At 35.8% G+C, this 18881-nt stretch overlaps 3 protein-coding genes across 5 annotated transcripts; 2 read left to right on the top strand and 1 right to left on the bottom strand.

Moving 5' to 3' along the window:
* The first annotated feature begins 562 nt into the window (after positions 1–562).
* On the top strand, positions 563–12405 carry LOC117907072 (WD40 repeat-containing protein HOS15-like). 3 transcript variants are annotated; one of them, XM_034820439.1, is made up of 12 exons: positions 563–937; positions 3753–3838; positions 3940–3986; positions 5436–5580; positions 6898–6961; positions 8554–8709; positions 8797–8918; positions 9542–9616; positions 10284–10337; positions 10430–10503; positions 11228–11302; positions 11936–12405. In XM_034820439.1, exons 2-12 carry the CDS (start codon positions 3758–3760, stop codon positions 12153–12155), a joined length of 1113 nt encoding a protein of 370 aa, XP_034676330.1. In that variant the 5' UTR covers positions 563–937; positions 3753–3757; the 3' UTR covers positions 12156–12405. The 3 variants fall into 3 exon arrangements, with proteins under 3 accessions (XP_034676330.1, XP_034676331.1, XP_034676329.1); XM_034820440.1 differs by lacking the exon at positions 563–937 and having other exon boundaries at positions 3677–3838; positions 8554–8619; XM_034820438.1 differs by lacking the exon at positions 563–937 and having other exon boundaries at positions 3677–3838.
* A 925-nt stretch (positions 12406–13330) lies between these two features.
* LOC117905957 (zinc finger protein 4-like) lies at positions 13331–14822 on the top strand. Its single transcript, XM_034818852.1, has one exon. The coding sequence runs from the start codon at positions 13828–13830 to the stop codon at positions 14407–14409; it is 582 nt and encodes a 193-aa protein (XP_034674743.1). The 5' UTR covers positions 13331–13827; the 3' UTR covers positions 14410–14822.
* Positions 14823–15446: 624 nt separating this feature from the next.
* On the bottom strand, positions 15447–18515 carry LOC117905956 (putative cyclin-A3-1). Its single transcript, XM_034818851.1, has 8 exons — positions 17902–18515; positions 17349–17581; positions 16988–17063; positions 16795–16871; positions 16637–16670; positions 16401–16550; positions 16182–16316; positions 15447–16090 (listed from the first exon to the last, which is right to left on the bottom strand). The coding sequence occupies exons 1-8, from the start codon at positions 18220–18222 to the stop codon at positions 16019–16021; spliced, it is 1098 nt and encodes a 365-aa protein (XP_034674742.1). The 5' UTR covers positions 18223–18515; the 3' UTR covers positions 15447–16018.
* Between the last annotated feature and the right edge of the window lie 366 nt (positions 18516–18881).

Below are 18881 nucleotides of genomic sequence, written 5' to 3'. Positions count from 1 at the left end.
ACATTTAAATATAATAGTTAAGTCTGATTTTGGATATACTTTTTACTTAGTATTTTTAAAAAATATAAAACGTAGAGGTTCTTTTTAAACACATAGATTTATCTTATATTTTTTAGAATTATTTTTTAAAAAATTTCAAATCTTTGGAAGTATGTATGTTATTATTATTTTTTATTTTAAAAATAGAAAAAATATGGAGTATATCGAAGGAATAGTAAGTTTTCTAGAAAATGCATTTCAATGAGAAGGTTAAGGGGTGTTCCACTTCCAACCATGCATGATGGATCAAAGCTTATTGACTTTGACGACTTCGGTGGGGCTGGATATCAGAGAACACTAAAAGACTAAAAGTTACCCATTGTGATTCAGCAGCATCTTGAAACCTGAGCAAGATGGTGGGCACTGCCCCACCATTGCAGACTACTGAAAATAGACGACCAGCTTCAACCCCATCTCTCACTGTCAGCTTCTTATTAAAAGTGCCTCCAGTGACAAATTTTCAATATCTTTTGAAAAAGATAAAACTCAAAAAGTAACTCCGTCTTGGAGTTTCATTATATTAAAAAATGCTCCCTACAAATGAATATGTATTTGAATTTTGGTATGGTAAATTAGTAACATCGACGTGGGCGTTAAAATAGGAAAGAAAATAAAAGAGGAAAGGAAATGGAGAAAGCATATATACCCTGTCCTAAATAGGCTGAAATAGGGCGAGGGTGAGTTGTAAGTCGTAGGATGTAAGAAGGTCAAGAAGGAGTCTCTACCAATGCCATGTGGCCGTCAAGCGCCTCCTCAGTGCGCATTCACAATTGGCAACAACGAGGCTTTCCCGCATATATAAATAAAAGGCATGTTGATTGTTAAGTAGGCCTGTATCGAGTTCAGAGTGTTCGGACATCAAAGCCTTCCCCAGATTCACTTTTACGACGTCTACGAGGTGAGTGTGTGGGGACTCCTGTGACCCTACCTCATTGTACCCTCTTCCTTTCCTCCTTTATTTTAATCTGAATATTTTGGAGTCTTCTTAAATAAGAGTCGGGTTTCTATCAAGGCAGGTATCCCTCCTTTCTCTCTCTCCCTCTTTTTTACTGCTCTAGTACTGCTGCCTACTGTGTTGAATCCTTCCTTTTTCCCCCTTGCCTTTACTTTGACAAACATTTAATATGCATGCTATATGCTACTGTTTATTTGTAGTTTCAACATCCTACCAAAGGTTACTTTCAATTCCCTCTCACCATAATTGACCTTGGCGATCAAACCCTTCTTTGTAAATTTTAATTTAATTTAATTGATCTGGGTTCGTTACATTAATTTTAAAAAGAAACTTATGAAAAATCTGCATTTTGTAAGTAGATTGCATCCTGATTTTGTTAGGGCCCGTGACCCTCTTTAAGAATATGCTGGAAGGAGATATAATAACTGATGAGAGAACTTTTTTTTTGTGATCTGCTCTTCGAATCTGTAGTGTTCATAGAAGCAAGAGACAAAATTGATATGTTTGTACATTCTGAAAGGGACTTGACAAAAACGTAATCCATCCTTACAAAATGTAACCATATAGTGTGACCCTTCAAGATTTTGATAATTATTCTTGTAAACAAAATTGATTTTTATGTATTGAATTCCTGAATTTTCCCTGCATCTGTAAGGAAATATTTTATGCTTTAGTTTGTGTTGTGATGGATGCACTGTGCTGCTAAGTTTCCTTTTTTTTCGTTCACTTATAATATTTGTAGCTGATTCAACCTTAATTGAACTTGTATTTTTTGACATTTTAATTAACAGCTTCATTGAAATTCTTTTAATTGTGGATTTTGGACACATGTAATTTTTTAGTTAATGTGCGAAACTTTTGCAATGTTTGTCGCTTCTTTTTCCGATCTAGTATTCCCTGTTTTGTCGTGTTATCCGAACACTATCCATAAATGTTTCACAATAAATGTACATTGATGTTCAAAATACCCATAGTTGGATAATGAGGATTTTATATATAAATTATGTAAGAAGATGGCTGAGTGAAAATTTTATACATGAATTATGAAAGAAGATGAGTGATTCAATTTGTTCATGATTTTCCCCTTGTTATTATTTTTTATTTCTCTCACAGGGTTTGGATTGGGGTAGAGGGGAGGAGAGAGAGGGTGATAGGGTTTGGAAATTTCACACAACTCAAAACAAAGGAGCTAAGTGAAATTTCCAAACCCTATATATATATATATATATATATATGTGTGTGTGTGTGTGTTTGTGTGTATGTATGTATGTATGTATGTATATGTATATGTATACAAAAAATCTGTATAAAATAGGAAAAAGCCAGCCAAAGATTGTACCAGAAACCAGCATGGTCTTGTGCAAGTTGCTGAATTCCAAATTTCCCCTATATCAATGAAATTTATCCATGAACATTTGTTTGACTAAAAGATTTAACTGAAGATGAAATCAAGCCCCTCATAAAGCCTTAGAAAGTGTTAATGTGACTTAGGTCAACAAGGCTAAAAGACAGTTGAGGCTGCAAGTTTTATTTGTACATGTTATGAGGTGCTGCCACTGATTTGGCCTTGCTTGATGGTTAAAAACTGTTAAAAAGGTCTTTATTGATGCTGTAGAATATGGTTAAGAAAGGGTCTTCTTGATGGCATAAAATACTGTCATGGAACACTACATCAAGAAAGGCTTAAGAAGTATTAACTTACACCCTTAGCATCATCACTAAACGAAAATGAAGATTTTTTATTATTTTTCTACCATTTCTAGACAAGCTGTATTTTTTTTTTCCCCGAATCTCATTAATTGATCGTGTTTCATTAAATATTTCTATAATAGATGTTGAAGATAGTTAAGATCTATAACCTATTACTTACAGCTTCAGACATCTTTGCCACTATTTTTTAGGGTATAAGATGAATACTAATTATGGTAATTTTGCTTCTAATAGTTTTTCAAATATATGGTCTGATGTGTGGTGTATTCTACACAGCACATGCAAACTTATATGCACATTTTTCATTATTCTGTAGCTGATTATGTTAAAAGAAAAAAGAAGAGTGCAATGGCACCCAACAAGAAACCTAGACAAAACAGAAAAGTAGGACCCCAAGAAATTGCCTCAGTGGAAATACTCCTATCTGAATCCATATGCAGTATGTCAAGAGGCCTTTCATGCTAAAAGAAGCTGGCAGAAGAATAATGGAACAGCACATTTTTTCTCCTTGCAGTCATGGCGTCGTAAAACACAACTCATGAGGATTCTATCGAACGTCACAACTACATGCATACATCCATATTGGCAAAATTTAAGCCTCATCCTCTCACATTGCACATCAGGAGGCAAAAATCCAACTCTTTGCAATTGCCTTCTGCATTGAGGTGCTCCAACATCTCACTGGTCTTTTTGTCATTTAGAACATTGAGATTGAGTGCATTGATGGAACAGGTGCATTCAACAACAAACAAAAGAATCAGACATCATGCAATATAGCATAAGCTTTTAGGCAAGGCAAAAACAATTTAATGATAGATTTTGTGTGTTCACTTACTAGTAGCTAGCTTGGAAATATTATTTATAGATTGTCCAACCTTATCTTCCATTATTAAATGTCAATGGACCTCTAGTCTCTATGTATACGCAGGTGTGAGACAGTGCATGTTTTTACCATTTCTTATGCTCTATGCTATCAGGATAGCTGCTTACTTTATGTCTCACAATGTAACTTTGTTCATTTTTCTATGAATGTGTGATACAACATCAGAATCAATGGGAATTTCCACAAGGATACGTATACCTCATGGAATCATTCCTTGTGATGTGGCAACATTAGCTGGACATACTGACGAGGTTGGAATGTTTCTCCATTCATTATGCATCTTTTTGTTCTTCTCACTATAATAATCTACATATCTATATGGTAATCTATCATTGTTCTCCATTCTCAACAGGTTGTTGTTTGTGCTTGGAATCCAACATGTTCTCTCCTTGCATCCGGGTGCGTTATCTATCACAAGAAATACAACTTATGAATATGGATATTTTTTCTGCAACCATTTTTTTTAAAACTAAAAATGATTTTTCTGCTTGTCCACTTTAGGTGCTCAAAGTTTTTCTATTCAGAATGGAACTTTAATGGCAAGAGGAATTTTTCTAAATAACATGTGCTGCTTGAAAACTTCTCATTTATCATTAGAAAATATCAGTCTAATAGAGCACCAGTAACCAGTTATTCTATAAGAAAAAGTGTATACCAAAATCAGAAAAGTGGTTGTTCCAAAGTTCTGCAATGTCCTTCACCTCAAATGTTGCAATAATTGAATTGGGACTCTGAGACAGGATTTCAAACTGGTGATTTAGTGTATCAGTGTGATCGGGTGCCTTCTTTAGTGCATTTTTTTATTTCCACATTCGATGCCTTGCTTACTAGTGGTGTAGTGTTCTTGCTATCTTTGTGTAAGAGTACATTTGCTTGTGACTTCATCTTTTTTTTTTTTTTTTCTCTTGCACATGCTGTATTTATTGCTAATTTCCTTAGTTCTTACATTTTGCATTCTTGGCCTGAAATTTTGTTAACCATATTAAGTTATGGAAATATTTATTTTAACCTTCCTCCCCAAAAATTCACCCTATAATGGAAAATTTTTAAAGGAATCCTGCAGTATAATTACTCCAATGTCCCCATCACCTGACATATTCTTTAGTGTTTCTGAGCATTTCAAATTCTGTTATTGTATTTATAAATTGAAATTATGAAGGGTAAATTAGCTATTTTAAGTCATAGAGCTTTAAATTGGGGGTATGCTCAACTCTAAGGGACAAGGAGGCGGTTGCTTTTTTTTTACTTTGACAACAATTTTCTGGCCTAGAAGCTTGAGGATGATGAAGTAAGCCTGGCCTTGAAGATTAAGTCATTAAAAATGATCATAATTAAGCAGTTGAATACGACCATGATGATGGTATGGATACAATGATTTTCCACAATAATTTCTCTGTTTATTTTTTTCATTTGATTATGCATTTGTGCAAGTTACTGGATCATATAATTTGAAATAATATAATGGTCAGGACCATATAATTTGAACAATATAGTGGTCAAATGGTTGTGAAATAATTTTGAACAGTGTATCAATGAAAAAGGTTTTTAGCCTCTAAACTAACTATGAGTTCATAGATGATGCTAAGATGGGACAGTTTTTATTTTAGTGTTTTGATGAAAGAACCTAGACAATGGAGAATGATCAAATACCAGATTCACTTAAATACCTATGTTTTATTTTTTGACTCCAGACTTCATCTATTTGTAACATTAGTATCCAATCCAACAGCTCGCACTGAGATGATACTATTATTATACTTACTATTGAAAATAATTTTAAAATAAGGCTTCCTGCAGTTTGATCTTTGATTAATTTTTTCTTTTACTCTATGTTTCCACATTTTGTAGGTCTCATGATTCTACTGCTAGGATTTGGACTATTGTTGATGGAGCTTGTAACTCTACTCTACAAGATGTTGTTGTGTTAACACATGCAGGAGCCATGACTGTTGAGGATAATGGCTTTGCTGCAATCTGTGAACTTGATTGGAAAGTAAGCTTTTGTTATGTTATTATGGTTATGGATGGGAATGGGATATGTATGGGAAACAGAAAGACAAAAAACAAAAACGAAAAACTCTTCACAAACTTGTGAAAAATAGAAAAGTGAATGGATCAAGGTGGGGCCCTGTGGAGGAAATCATATTTGATTTTATTTTCTGTATTACATGCTGTCCCACAGGGTTGTACATTTTTTCACACTTGAGTTTTCACAGATGGGATACCATTAGCTTACATGCATCTTCTGGGAAGATGGAAGCCAATGTATGCACATAGCTTTTAAGAGGATTTCAAGGCTTATACCTTGAGGCTTGCCTTGATGTGAGGTTTGTCAAAACCCTTTCAAGTAAGGGAAGGCTTTCATCAGACATTTGCCTTGCTCCTTGAGACTCATCTATGTTTGAATTTACACTTCACATGCTAACCAAATATAATCTCTTGACAAATTCATTGTTATATGTGCATGTGTGTGCACGTATTTTTGTTCTTTTGTTATTGCATTTTAAATCCTTGAAATTCCTACAACTTCATGCCAGTCAATAATATGTCAAAGATTAGATTGGTCAATAAGTAATGGAAGAAGCAGTCACACAAAAGAGAGAGAGAGAGAGGACAGGACCTTTGGGTTAAAAACCTATTGAAATTTAAGTCTGCAGGATTCAAAATGGTTTCGCATATCATTTTCATATATTTAAGTTTTTTTTAGTTAATTTAATGGCTAAAATTATGGGAGTACACTTGTTGAAATTTAAGCATGTAGGTTTCCAAATGATTTCCATATCATTTTCTTTTTCTATTTCTCATTTTCATATATTTAAGTATTTTTAGTTAATAGAGTAAATTATGATACTTGGGCCTTATGTTTTGAGTCTTATGCCATGCTTCACTAGGTGATAAAATGCTCTGCCTTCACACCTCTAAAACTGTGGGATAAGTAATGCTAAAGACTGTTTTCAATGGTGCTGGTGAACATGTTATCATGTAAGGCAACATCATTTTTTTCTTTTGAAGAAAAAAGGGCATGGAATTAATTATTCCCATATTGAATAGACACATCTACTTCCACCAAACTCTTAAGATGGTCCCACTATTTTAGTAATTTAATATACATAATCTAGGTGGGGGAATTAAAATTCATTCTGAGTTATGGTTCAAATGCTTGATAGGTATTTTACATGCTCTCCTCTCAGGCTAGAATTCTTCGTTCATCATATGACATATATTGCTATGGCTTAATTTTATTATGTTGTGTCTGGAAGTTCAAAGTTTTCCATGAATGTTCCATAATTTTGTAATGGCTATTGTGCAGGGGGATGGGACTCTGCTGGCAACGGGTTCTTGTACTGGGGAAACAAGAATATGGACTCCAAATGGTTAGTACCTATTGGCATGTTTTTAGTTGCTTTTAGAAACAAAGGAATAAATAAATTTCTTTTTTCTGTTTGAGTTCTGAGCATTCATAAAAGGTCTATATCAATAACTAGTCAAACCATTGAATTTCCTCATTCTATTCATTTCTCTAGAGATAGATGTTATCAGTTATAGGGCAGTATGCGCATATGTATAATAAATATCACATGATAAACTTCCATCAACTAATGTTTATCTTGGTTGACTTCTTCCACTGATCCTGGCCAGTATCTCTGCTTCTTTTTCAGGCTTAATGTCGTTTGTATATTTCTAAATGCTTCCTCTCCCCATTGTTAGTTCTTTTAGAACTATGCGAAAAAATAAATAAAAAGAAGTGTTATAATAGTTTTTCCAAATCTTCTAAAAGATGCATGCAACTTGGTTTACAAATATGGTCATAGATAATTTGATCCACTAGCATGAATGGACAAGTGGCATTGAAAGGCCACCACATGCTAAGAGTGAAGAAAAAAGAGGTTGGTTGCCCTCTATATGGAGAGAAAAAGAATCAAATCCAACATTAGATGTTGAATTTGATTTTTTGAAATAAGTCCAGCTATAAATCTGGTGAAATGGCAAGGTCCTGACAAAAAACTGAACCCACAAAAGAAAAATGAAATGAATTTACATACACCTCAATAGAGTTTATGACAATAAAGTTGTCATTTTATATCCTTTCCAACCCAATTTAACAGTTTCCAGCATGACAACCTGAACCAAAAATTTAAGAATATTACTGGTCAAAAGAGGACCGGATGTCTCATAACCTTAATAAGAGGAGAAAAACCAATGACACATTAATCATGAAATAGTAATAGAAAGGAATGATAAGAAACCTATCTTCAACCTTGATAGAAAACATTTCACCAAGGGGAATTTCAGAGAAACTGAAAGAGCTTGTAATATTCAATCTATCAACAATTTTCAATAAAATGTTATTTTTAATTCAGACTTATTTCCTACTGAACCAGGCATAACAATCCCAAAGTGGTAAAAAATCTAATTTGAAAAACTGCTCGTGGAGGCTAAAAGCAATAAACAAGGCCCTCTAAAAAAATTTAAACAAAAAGACCTGCAGGACACCTAAAAAGATTGAAAATAACAACTTTTCTTCCCTAAGTTTGTGCTGTTGGGCAGGATGGTAATGTAATTTTTATGATCTTGATTGAGCTTGACTGTTGTCATCCAATATAAAATCCCAGATAGTAATCATTTCAAAATATAAGGGCCAAAGTCATGCCCTTTATGGGATAGGGATTTAAGTTTTTGTTGTCCCATCTTTCCAAAAACTATTCCACTATTTTTTCTATACTATTTAGTTCCTAGATCACATCTGTGATATTTATATGATAACCAATATGAAGATTATTTTTTCAAACATTTCTTTCCTAATTTTTTATCTTCACTTCTGCAATCTTCTTCTTCATCTCTTTTTTCCCCTCCACTTTTTCTACATTAGTTTAGCTTTTTGATTCTTCTTTTTTTTCCTAATTATCCAGTTCTACTATCACACTGGAAACGACTTCACATTCTTGGCTTCTAATCACTTCTGCAGGAGCATTGGTGGCTTCTTTTGAGGAAGATATGGGACACATTGTTTCTCTACAATGGAACCAGATGGGTAATAGTCTTTTAAGCTGTGGTTCAGATAAAGTCATTGTGTGGGACATAAACACTGTTGGATCACGACAAGAATTTAGCTTTCATTCTGGTATTACATTGTAGCGTAGTTTTATACTTGTTTCCATTCAGTCATTTAGGTCACAATTATTCATGCATCTAATATTTTGTTATTCAGCTCGAATTCTTGATGCTGATTGGCGAAACAATATTTCATTCGCAACATGCTCTGCTGACAGGAAGATACATGTTTGTGAAGTTGGCCTGAACCGTCCTTATAAAACTTTCTTGGGGCATCGGGTTTGTTCTCACAATTTCCTTAATGTTTTCAGTCACTGCTTTATTTGGTTATTCATAACATCATTGCTTGATGCAAACTTCTTGTTAACTATGTAATGATTTTTTCTATTTTAGTTATTTGTGTTCCTCATGCTTGCCTGGTTTAGTTTTCTTCAACAACACACAACTTGCTCTTGAATAAGAATTTCCTTCCCTATACTGCTCCTACCTAGTTCAGCATTATTTTCTGTTTCAGAAATGCCAGACATTTAGAATATTATAACACAGTGCTCTCACATTATTCTCTCTGGGTGGGACAAAAATATCATAACATAATGCTCCTTATCTACTATTTCCTCTTTTCTTTTTTCTTCGGTGCATTCTTAAAAGAAATTGAGTTATCCTAACACTTTGGCATTTTTTCCTGTTTCTTTGGTAACACCATTCAGTTGATGAGGGACTTCCTTCAGAGAAACAGAACCTTTTGCAGTCACATTAAGGATTATTCACATTCATATTTTAATCAACCTGTGCACTTCTTGAACTTTACATGCTTTTTCTGGGGATAATCACTGGGGAACACTACTATATGTAAAGTTGATGAAGAAGTTGATAATTTGCTTGCTGAAAATATGCTACTGCAGGCAGAAATTAATGGTATCCGGTGGAGTCCAACAGGCGCTTTATTGGCTTCATGCTCTGATGATACCTCCATAAAGGTGATATGAAGCTATTTATTTTTTTAACTATTTCATTACTTTTCTTTATGACCTCTCCTACTTTAGGTAATTGAGGCTATTTCTTTCTTTAACTATTTGATTTACTTCTGAATTATGAGATCATTAAGATGTACTTCTAGATGTTAAATATTGATCTGTTCATGAAGACATCTATTATTTCATCTCTTTTTCTGTGCTAATATTGAAACATGGTATTAGCATAATGGCATCCTTAGTTGCATCATGTTTATGGTTTTCTTATATCATTGTCGCCTTATATAAATGGCCACGTAAACCCATGTGATTTTTCTTGATACATTTGCATTCTTTTTATGTATTTGTATCTTCCAAGTAAATTGCAAGCAGTATAACATTTCCTCTTTTCTTTTGATTCTTTCTTCTTTTGTCCTCTTTTTTTGGGGGGGGTGAACAGTGGGGTTTGGTTTCAGCAGAAATGTCGTCTCAATTTTGATCATCTCTCTTTTATTCCTTTTACAAGTTGTTAATAATACTTATATTTAATATTAGGTTAAGTATTTCATAATTTCAAATAGTTAAGATAATGCCAGTGGAGTTTATAGATGTCAAAGGCTTTCCATTTTGATGCATTTTTTCCATTAAATACTTATTACAATTTGCACTGACAACTAAATGAAGCATGTGACAGATATGGAGTATGAATCACAATTCGTTTGTGCGCGATTTGAAGAGTCACAAGAGGGTATTAGACTTAGAGTTCTCTTTTTTTGGTTTTTCATGTTTTTTTTTCTTAAATTTCTGAATTTCACTGGGAATATATCTAATTATTTGCAGGAGGTATACTGTATTGAATGGAGTCCTACTGGGCCTACGACAGATAACCCGAATCTGACACTACTACTGGCTAGGTGAATATGCCACTTCTTTGAAAAAGTAATTTTTATCATTGTTAAAGCAGGTACTGATGTAACTTATAACAGTCACTGACAAGCTAATGTCAGTAACCAACAAGGGAGAAATGTTTGTCTCACAAATTTTAAGTCATAGATCAAGTGAGAATATTGCATCATTGATGAAGTTAACCTTGATGTTGTAGTTGAAACATGGTTTGCTGTTGCACCATTCCAAATCAGTTGAGTAAATCTTGCTTTTCAAGACACCCTTGTTGTCTTATGGTTTCTCCAGGTCATATATATTCATCTATTAGTTATGGTATAATTAAAAATTCTCATTACTTTATCTTTGAAAATGGTATTTTCTTCAAATCTATTTATTTCTCAGACAGACACGATAACATGCCTTACAATTTTATCTTGTTAGAGAATCCATTGGGAGAGAGTCCATTAGAGAGAATAAAATTATTCTTTACCTTTTACAAGGACATGTTTGTAATTAAGGTTGTCTAGTTTCTTTTATCACATCAAATTTGTCTTGTGTATTTTGGTGATAGAATTGTTTGAAAAAGGTGATGATCTAGCTTAGTTTGAAAGGATTACACCAAAACCCCAACTGCACATATATGTGTATATGTGTTTGCTAGGTTTAACATTCATGCATATTTTATTATCATGTTTACTTCATATATTCCTGTTTCCTGTGCTCTAGCTTAACTGTATTCCTTGTTTTGTGTAGTTCATCTTTTGATAACACCATAAATGTATGGGATGTGGAGCGAGGGAACCCTATATATGGCCTGACTCGCCACAGGTAACAAACTTGATCATTCCACTGCCTCTCCTATTTGTCAGATGAAATTTTTTGGGACTATGCAAGGTCCCAAGTATAAGGAACTGACTGAACATACCTGTAGTCATGGCCAACATGCTTGAAGTTGGGCCTGAGCGATTTAATTTGGTCACACCTTGATGTGAACCATATCATGTGTCTGCACCCCTCATTTAAGAACAAGGAAGAGATCACTTGGTTTTTATTTTTTTGTCCTGCCAAATCTACTGGGTTTATTACATCAAAGCTTCGACCCCTTGACATGAGTGCTGTGTGTCACTAATCAGTTGATCTTTTTTCATTTAGTATGGGTTGAAAAGACTTCTAGGTGAACCATCTGCTCTAAATAAAAATACGGCATCTGGTATAAAGGCTAAAGTAGATTTTGTAAGAAGCACTCGCACCCCAAAGTTTCAAAATGCTTGTATAAAAAGATGTAAGCTATACGAACACCTCTTGAGGGTTCTGCTGGGAAAGATTCATCAATTTTCTAACTTTAAGGTTTTGTTAGTCAATAATAAGGTTTGGACCCTGAACTCACCTCAATCTTTCTGATGCCTCAGAATGAAACAGTGTTGTTACATATTTGACATGGGTATTTTGCTGCAACCATAGGAATATCATATATACAATTGAATTTAGCCCCAATGGGGAGTACTTGGCAAGTGGCTCTTTAGACAACTGGCTCTATGTCTGGTCGGTGAAAGAGGGAAGGCTTATCAAATCGTACTATGGAGGTGGTGGAGTTACAGACATCAGTTGGAACAAGAGTAGTGACAAAATTGCTGTTTCTTTTGTCAACAAATTAGTTTGTGTTTTGGATATTAAAATGTAAGGCTTGGAAGATTTTCAGTTGTATCTCATAAAAATGTTTTCTGTGAACCATTTCACCTGTGTTCTATTGTAACATTAACTGGGGGAATGATGGCACCATTAGTGTCAGTTGGAACAGTGAAGGTGATAAGACTGCCACCCCTTTCTCTGAGACTTCATTTGTGTATTGGGTTTCAAAATTTGTACTCAAATAATTTCATGTACTCTGTGGTGGAAGAACTATTTCAATTTTCACAGGGCTATTTTTTTTCTGTTGTTGCAGCTGTGAGCCTCTGTAGGTTCAAACATTGAATGCTGTTTGTGTATTGGTTTAGAAATTGTTGTATTGAAGTTATTTCCTGTACAAATTGGGTGACTGTAGCATGGCCCACTACCTCTCTATTAAGTTCGAATCCAAATGTGCTCCACCCAGGGATAGTGTAGGTCTGAAAGGCATAAGCAGCACAACTGGGTAGGGCTTTGCTTTTGCGTAGTTGATCTTCTCAAACATCAGGATATCCCCCCTGTTGGACCTGGTAGTTTTGTACTTGGAATTGTAGTTGAGACTTGAGATGGGGAGAAAGTATTGGCCATTCTGTACGCACTCAAAAGCACAGGAAGTGTCGTTCATCGTTGCTGTTTCATTTAGAAAGGTGATAGTTTGGGGCCAAAAACGCGTTACAGAACCATCCCATTAGTGAAAAAGTCGGTACATTTACATTCCATATAAAGAATAAAAGAAGACACAAAATAATTTCCATCTTTGTTGCCACTAACTTCTCTTTTTGAGGAGTGGGCAATGGATAAGACAAGTCTATGATTCAAGCGCCTGTGTCATCATTCCACAATTGACGTCGAATCATCTCCAAGGAAGCACCACAAGTGGAGGGAAACTGGGTTCTTCAATGCACTCTATTTTTACAACACGATAACATACACACTCGCCTCTGCCCACCACTTGTCCAGGAAAGACGAAAGTTCCATTTCCACATGAAGACAGACTTGGGGATCCCAAAACCCATATATGGAAAACTAGAAATGCTCAAAATCTGAGCTTACCGTCCAATCTACCAAAGCAGAGGGCTCTATCTATGGACTTCTTTGTCTAGAAATAATTGCTGTTGCATCAGAAAAAGCACGACTCTAGGCTCGAATTAATTCATGGAAGGTGAAGGGCATGAGATGGCCTATGTGTGAATGAGGGATGTAGACTCTGGAATTCAGACAAAGCCAGCACATCTTTATATGTCCCAAGTTCAAACCAGGACTGATAACAAAGCAACAAGTCCATGGCAGACAGTTGATATTACAATTTTTAAGATTCAGATTTGATTGTGATGGAAAAAGTTCGATGGATATAGAAGTCAAGAGCATAAGGTACTCCCACAACAACAGGAGTTGGAAAAAAAGTGAAACAAATAATCAGAAATGGTGAAGAGTGGAGACTAAACCGAGACATAAGCATATTTCTGGAAATATCAGGCATCTAATTGGGGCCACGGACAAGGACACGATAAAATTGAAAAATATCCATTTCCACTCCACTTCCAAGTATGATACATGATAATCCATCACCTCTCCATTTTTATTCCTTCTCTCATCTTGTCTATTGGCTCAGCCCCCTTTATGAGTGACTACCATCATCTCACAGAGTCTCTTCTTAGCCATCCCCCTGTACTTTGATTATTGTGAAAATGACATTCCCGAGAGAAGAAATAGCAGAGCTATCAGCTAACAATCAGAAGAGTAGATCAGAAGCAGATAACAATGATTATGGGGACACTGGGGATGATAATTCAAAAGTGTGGCTTACCTTGGGGGTCGGCAGAAATGATGCTCTGATGGCTGGAAACAAGGAGTCTCAACCAGAATCTGCTTCCAACAAGGTCTTCTCATGCAACTTCTGCATGAGGAAATTCTTTAGTTCCCAAGCACTGGGTGGCCACCAGAATGCACACAAAAGGGAGAGAGGAGCAGTTAAAAGGTACCAATCTCAGAGGATGATGGGAATCATGGGTTTGCCCCCATGTAATCCATCTGTCCGATCACTTGGATTTCGGCCTCACTCACTTGTGCACAAACCATTCAGAGAAGCCCCAACTATGATGGCTCGATTCAGTGATGCTAGCAATGGGTTTGGGTTGCCTTGGACATCAGTGGCCCCTGAAGAAGCAACAAATTTAATATGGCCAGGAAGTTTTCGCATGAACTCTCAACCGCCCAACTGCAAACAACCATCAGACTACCCTCAACTCGACCTGGATCTCCGACTTTGATCCTTCTCAATATCCATTGTGTCTTTGTTAATCAGCAACCAGAAGCTTATGCAGGTCTACATGCATACAAGATCCAACGTCCCTCGGGTGGAGGTTCTCCCCAATAAAAAGAGAAGGAATGGTAAGAAAAAGAAAACAATTTTCTAGCTTTCAGTTTTTGCAGGGTTCTACTCTATCTTAACGCCTGAATAATGGCCAATTTCTTTGAATCATTATCTCAGAAAACCATGCCTTCCAATCTTGCTGCTGTTTGCTTCAAAAAAATGATCAAGTTGTTATATTATACAAAAGATGTAGCCTTTTTTTTTTGTTCAATTTGAAATCAATTGTATGCCTATATCATCCTCCTATTGTAGTCCAAGAATTGCTTGAGTGGATTCTTATCCTTGCTAGACCTGAACATTCAAAATCTAACCGGTTTTCTGGATATAAATAAAGCAATCATAGCAGAAAATGTAGATGTGAATCCATTTCAGTTTACTAGGCATAATGCCAGTTATATGACTCATACCTCTTGCTTTCCTTATCTCCAAGAACCAGGAGGAATTGTCTTGCAAACTGAAAAATCATGGTATACTTCAATGGAAGTACTTTCAAGCTAGACAAACCTCAATCATTAATGCCAAAGACCAACTACTTCCTTTTTTCTCCTTCTCTTCTGGCATTGCCAATTTACTTACATTTTCTCAGCCATCATTTTGTATAATAGTCTGAGTTTCCCCAATCCCTTCCATCACAACATCCCTGATCTTTACAAGATCTCATGAAACTCAAATCTGCAGAAAACAAAAAATTCATATTCATTTTTACTTACCAACTGTTTTCAGTTTCACAATTCACAATGCCATGCCATGGCCCATTTTAATGATAATGCCATGCATTATTTTTTGCAACTTGAATGGTTTAAAATAAAAGATGCTTCAGAAATTACTTAACATCCTCTGTTTTGATCAATCACCAGCAGTGTATCACAATCACCACATTGCCTCCAAGATTGACTAAAAAATATAGATAAAATGTAAGCCAGCATTCAAAGATCAACCAATAGAGCTAGTTGTTTGAAATGCCTAGAATTAAAACAGTCAAAACTCCTGTGTAATTGGAGAATGAGTGACAGTAATGCTTCTCTAGGTAGATATTGATTCATCAATATTTGACTTGTACATCATTTTAAGATCCTGAAATTGGAGGCTTCAAAATTCAAGCATACAAGTTCACCATGCAGCATTACAAACTGGAGCTATAAACAGAACCAAGCAACTTTTTTTATGTCAAAATCATCTATGATAAGAATTTAAAAACTAATAAAACTTCTATCCTTGAAGGGAATAACTATCAATGATTGCTAGCGCCCACCAGCCTATTCAAGTTCCAGATAGATGTCTCCCAGCATTAGATGAGAAAAACTGGCACAAAAACCATCTGTCCATGGCAAAGAATTCAATCCAACCCAAGGTTCCCTTCCATCGATAAGATCAACTAATCAACCTAAAATGTTAAGACTTCTGGTGCAGGGGTGCAGGAACCTCTATTGTAATTCCAAGCTTTACAAAAGGTGAATAACCCACAGATTCATTGTCAATTGAAACACTGCATCACACCATAATTGTCATTCTTTAATATCTTCAAAATAAGAATCCGGTATCACTGAGGGGGAAGACAATGTTGCCACGCATTTAAACTGTTCAAGGAAATTAACTTGAATCAGATTACCCATTCTACCATATTGCCATTTGTATCAAAAGGAATAAGATACTCAAAACTACATATACCTTATGCTGCTTGTATTTCTCTCTTACTGCCACCAAAGAACCTCCTCTTCTACTCAGTTGTAAATCATGTATGATTAGAACACATTCCTTCAGCTCTGATGGTTTATATCCAGAATGATGTTGCAGACTTGAACACTGTATGACATACACAATTTATATTTCACTTTGCTTTTTCAAACAAGAAATCAAATTTATCAAAACACATTGTCAGCATCTTACCCAAGGATGCATCTTTGGACGGAGTGTGAATCTTGAAAGAAATATAACTGATGCAGCTACCATGGAAGGTAAGAATTTCACACATCCATAATCCAACAAACTTAGCTCTGCAAGGTAATAACCCAGAAACTCCAACTGCAAATTGGGAGTCTGCATAGACAAAATGCAACTAATAAGTCAATAACTCAAGCTCCCATCTTCAGCACATAAAAGAGGATGAGAGATGATTGTCTTACTTTGTAATTTTCTTGAGCAATCCTGGTGAACCTTCTGCAAACCAAAAGAAGAAAAGAGCAATGCTTAGTTCAATGAAACATCACATCAATTACACAACTGCAAAACATATCAATTATTATGACAGACTAAGATTATGGTGTATGGACTGTGATCTTACCTGAGAAATGTCTTTATTGTGGGATTGCCCATTTCAAAATTAAGAGATTTTAGAATATCAGCCTCCATCTTCACCACCTTCATATTCATGACCAAAACAGCTTTAATGAAATTGGTAATAAGAATAAAATTCCAGAGGCAGATTTGGTAAAGAAAATCAAACAAAAATAAAAGGAAAATAGATGCAAACTCACCTCCTCTTTGGTGTATGTATTGTCTGTTATGTAACAAAAATCTTCCACGTGTGGAGGGCTGATCTCTTCATACTTTCTACTTATCACATAGAGATAAAGAACTATTAGCAATAATTTTCAAACCAAAGTGACAAGATTAAAGGCTTTAGACTATGTTTGGTTATTGAAAAATACTATTGACAATGAAAAAGGTGGAAAAAAAGTTAAGAAAATAGAAGAAAAAATAACTAAAAAAATTTCTCTCCATAAGACAAGTTTAGAAAAAACGCATCCTCGTAATCTAATTTTCTTTCTCCAAACTTCCTAAACCAAACACAGCCTTAACAAAAGAAGGAACTACATCAAGGGCTTGGATGCTTACGCAGCAATGAGCATTGAAGAAACACCCAATAGCTGGAGCCTCTGCCTGTTGAGAGCTTTTGAAGATAAGAATCTATCAATGTAAGAAATGGTCAGATACAGAGTGTCAGACACAAGCTTGTATTCCTCTGCAACCTCCACCAACCAATCCACCAAAATCCCCCTCATATTGTGACTCACATCCTTCTGAACCTTCTCAATGTAATCATGCAATGGTCTTCTCTTTGGCTCCATCTGAATAAGACCCCGTCAAGAAAATCAGCCCCAATTGGTTCAAACAGAAAAACCCCATTTCCAATGCCCATAATCAAATTAAACCCGACACCAAGAAATGATGTGAATTTTACGATTGATTGCCATGTTCAACCTAGGTGAAATTTTCGTCTTTGGGAACAAAGACATCACCAAACACAGAATCGAAAATTCCTTTCTCCAATTTTCTCACCCACCAAACCATCTGACGAAATGGAATAAGAAACAAGCACCCTGACCCGATATTATAACTACACAAGTTCCAACTATCCAAATCAAAGAAACAAGAGACCCCTCCTTACCTCCATGCTGTGAAGATACTCGTAAATGTCAGTAGCGTAAGGCCCACACATCTGCGGATCATCTGACTTGGCACCAACATCAGGCGCCACCACCGCCGCCTTCACCTTCTCCTTCTTCTTGGGCCTAAACTTCTGCTTCTGGGCTCCAGAACCGGGAACAGCAGCCGGAGTGGCAGCGACGTTGGATAAATTGGGAAGCTCCCCCAAGGCCACACGCTTCTTGTTGGGCGGAAGCTGCAGTGAATCTGACGCGGCCATGGCAGCAGCGGCCCTCTTCTTGGCTGCCCTTGTGATCCGCACAGAGTTCTCCTGATCCGCCATAGCCCTCGTAGTTGGAGGATTTAGGCGGAAATGGGAAGGGAGTGAAATTGCAGAGAGAGAAGAGAAGAGAGGGGAGGACGGAGGGAGTGGTTTGAGATTAGGAAGTGATTTTGTAGAGAGCGAGAGTAAGAAATAGCGCCATTTCCCATAAATTCAAAAGCTATAAGTTGCGCGGTTCTGAGAATTGCCATGGCATTGAAGTTTGGAATTTGGAATTTGGAATTTGATTTTTGTTTGGGTTTTTGTTTTAAATTTGGGAAGTCAAAAACATTTCCCGGCTCTGCCTTTTCTCTCACATTGGGCGGGCTTTGGGGGGAAATCGGAAATCATTTCCTCTCTTTCGTTTCAGTCGTTTCACTGCTTACTGCCTTTGACTCCCAACTATCTCAACCGTCCGATGAGATCATGGCATCTCTGGTGGGCCCATCCCACCTGTTGTCCATTAAAAAAATACTACGAAATTGTCTTCAAGTATTTAATTCGCAATTAAATTATTTAATTTTATGATTTTTACTATTTTTCATTTTTAGATTCAAATATGTGCCGGATTTTTTCCTTAAATTGTCTTTGTTGTTTTTAAATTTTAAAATTTTATACTCTTTTTTTATTAAAAAAAAAACATACTAAATCAAAAACCACTCCTTTTGTTTTAATGCTAA

The sequence above is a fragment of the Vitis riparia genome, chromosome 18, assembly GCF_004353265.1.
Source record: "Vitis riparia cultivar Riparia Gloire de Montpellier isolate 1030 chromosome 18, EGFV_Vit.rip_1.0, whole genome shotgun sequence".
In the NCBI taxonomy this organism is placed as follows: domain Eukaryota; kingdom Viridiplantae; phylum Streptophyta; class Magnoliopsida; order Vitales; family Vitaceae; genus Vitis; species Vitis riparia.
This window is presented reverse-complemented; position numbering and strand designations above follow the sequence as displayed.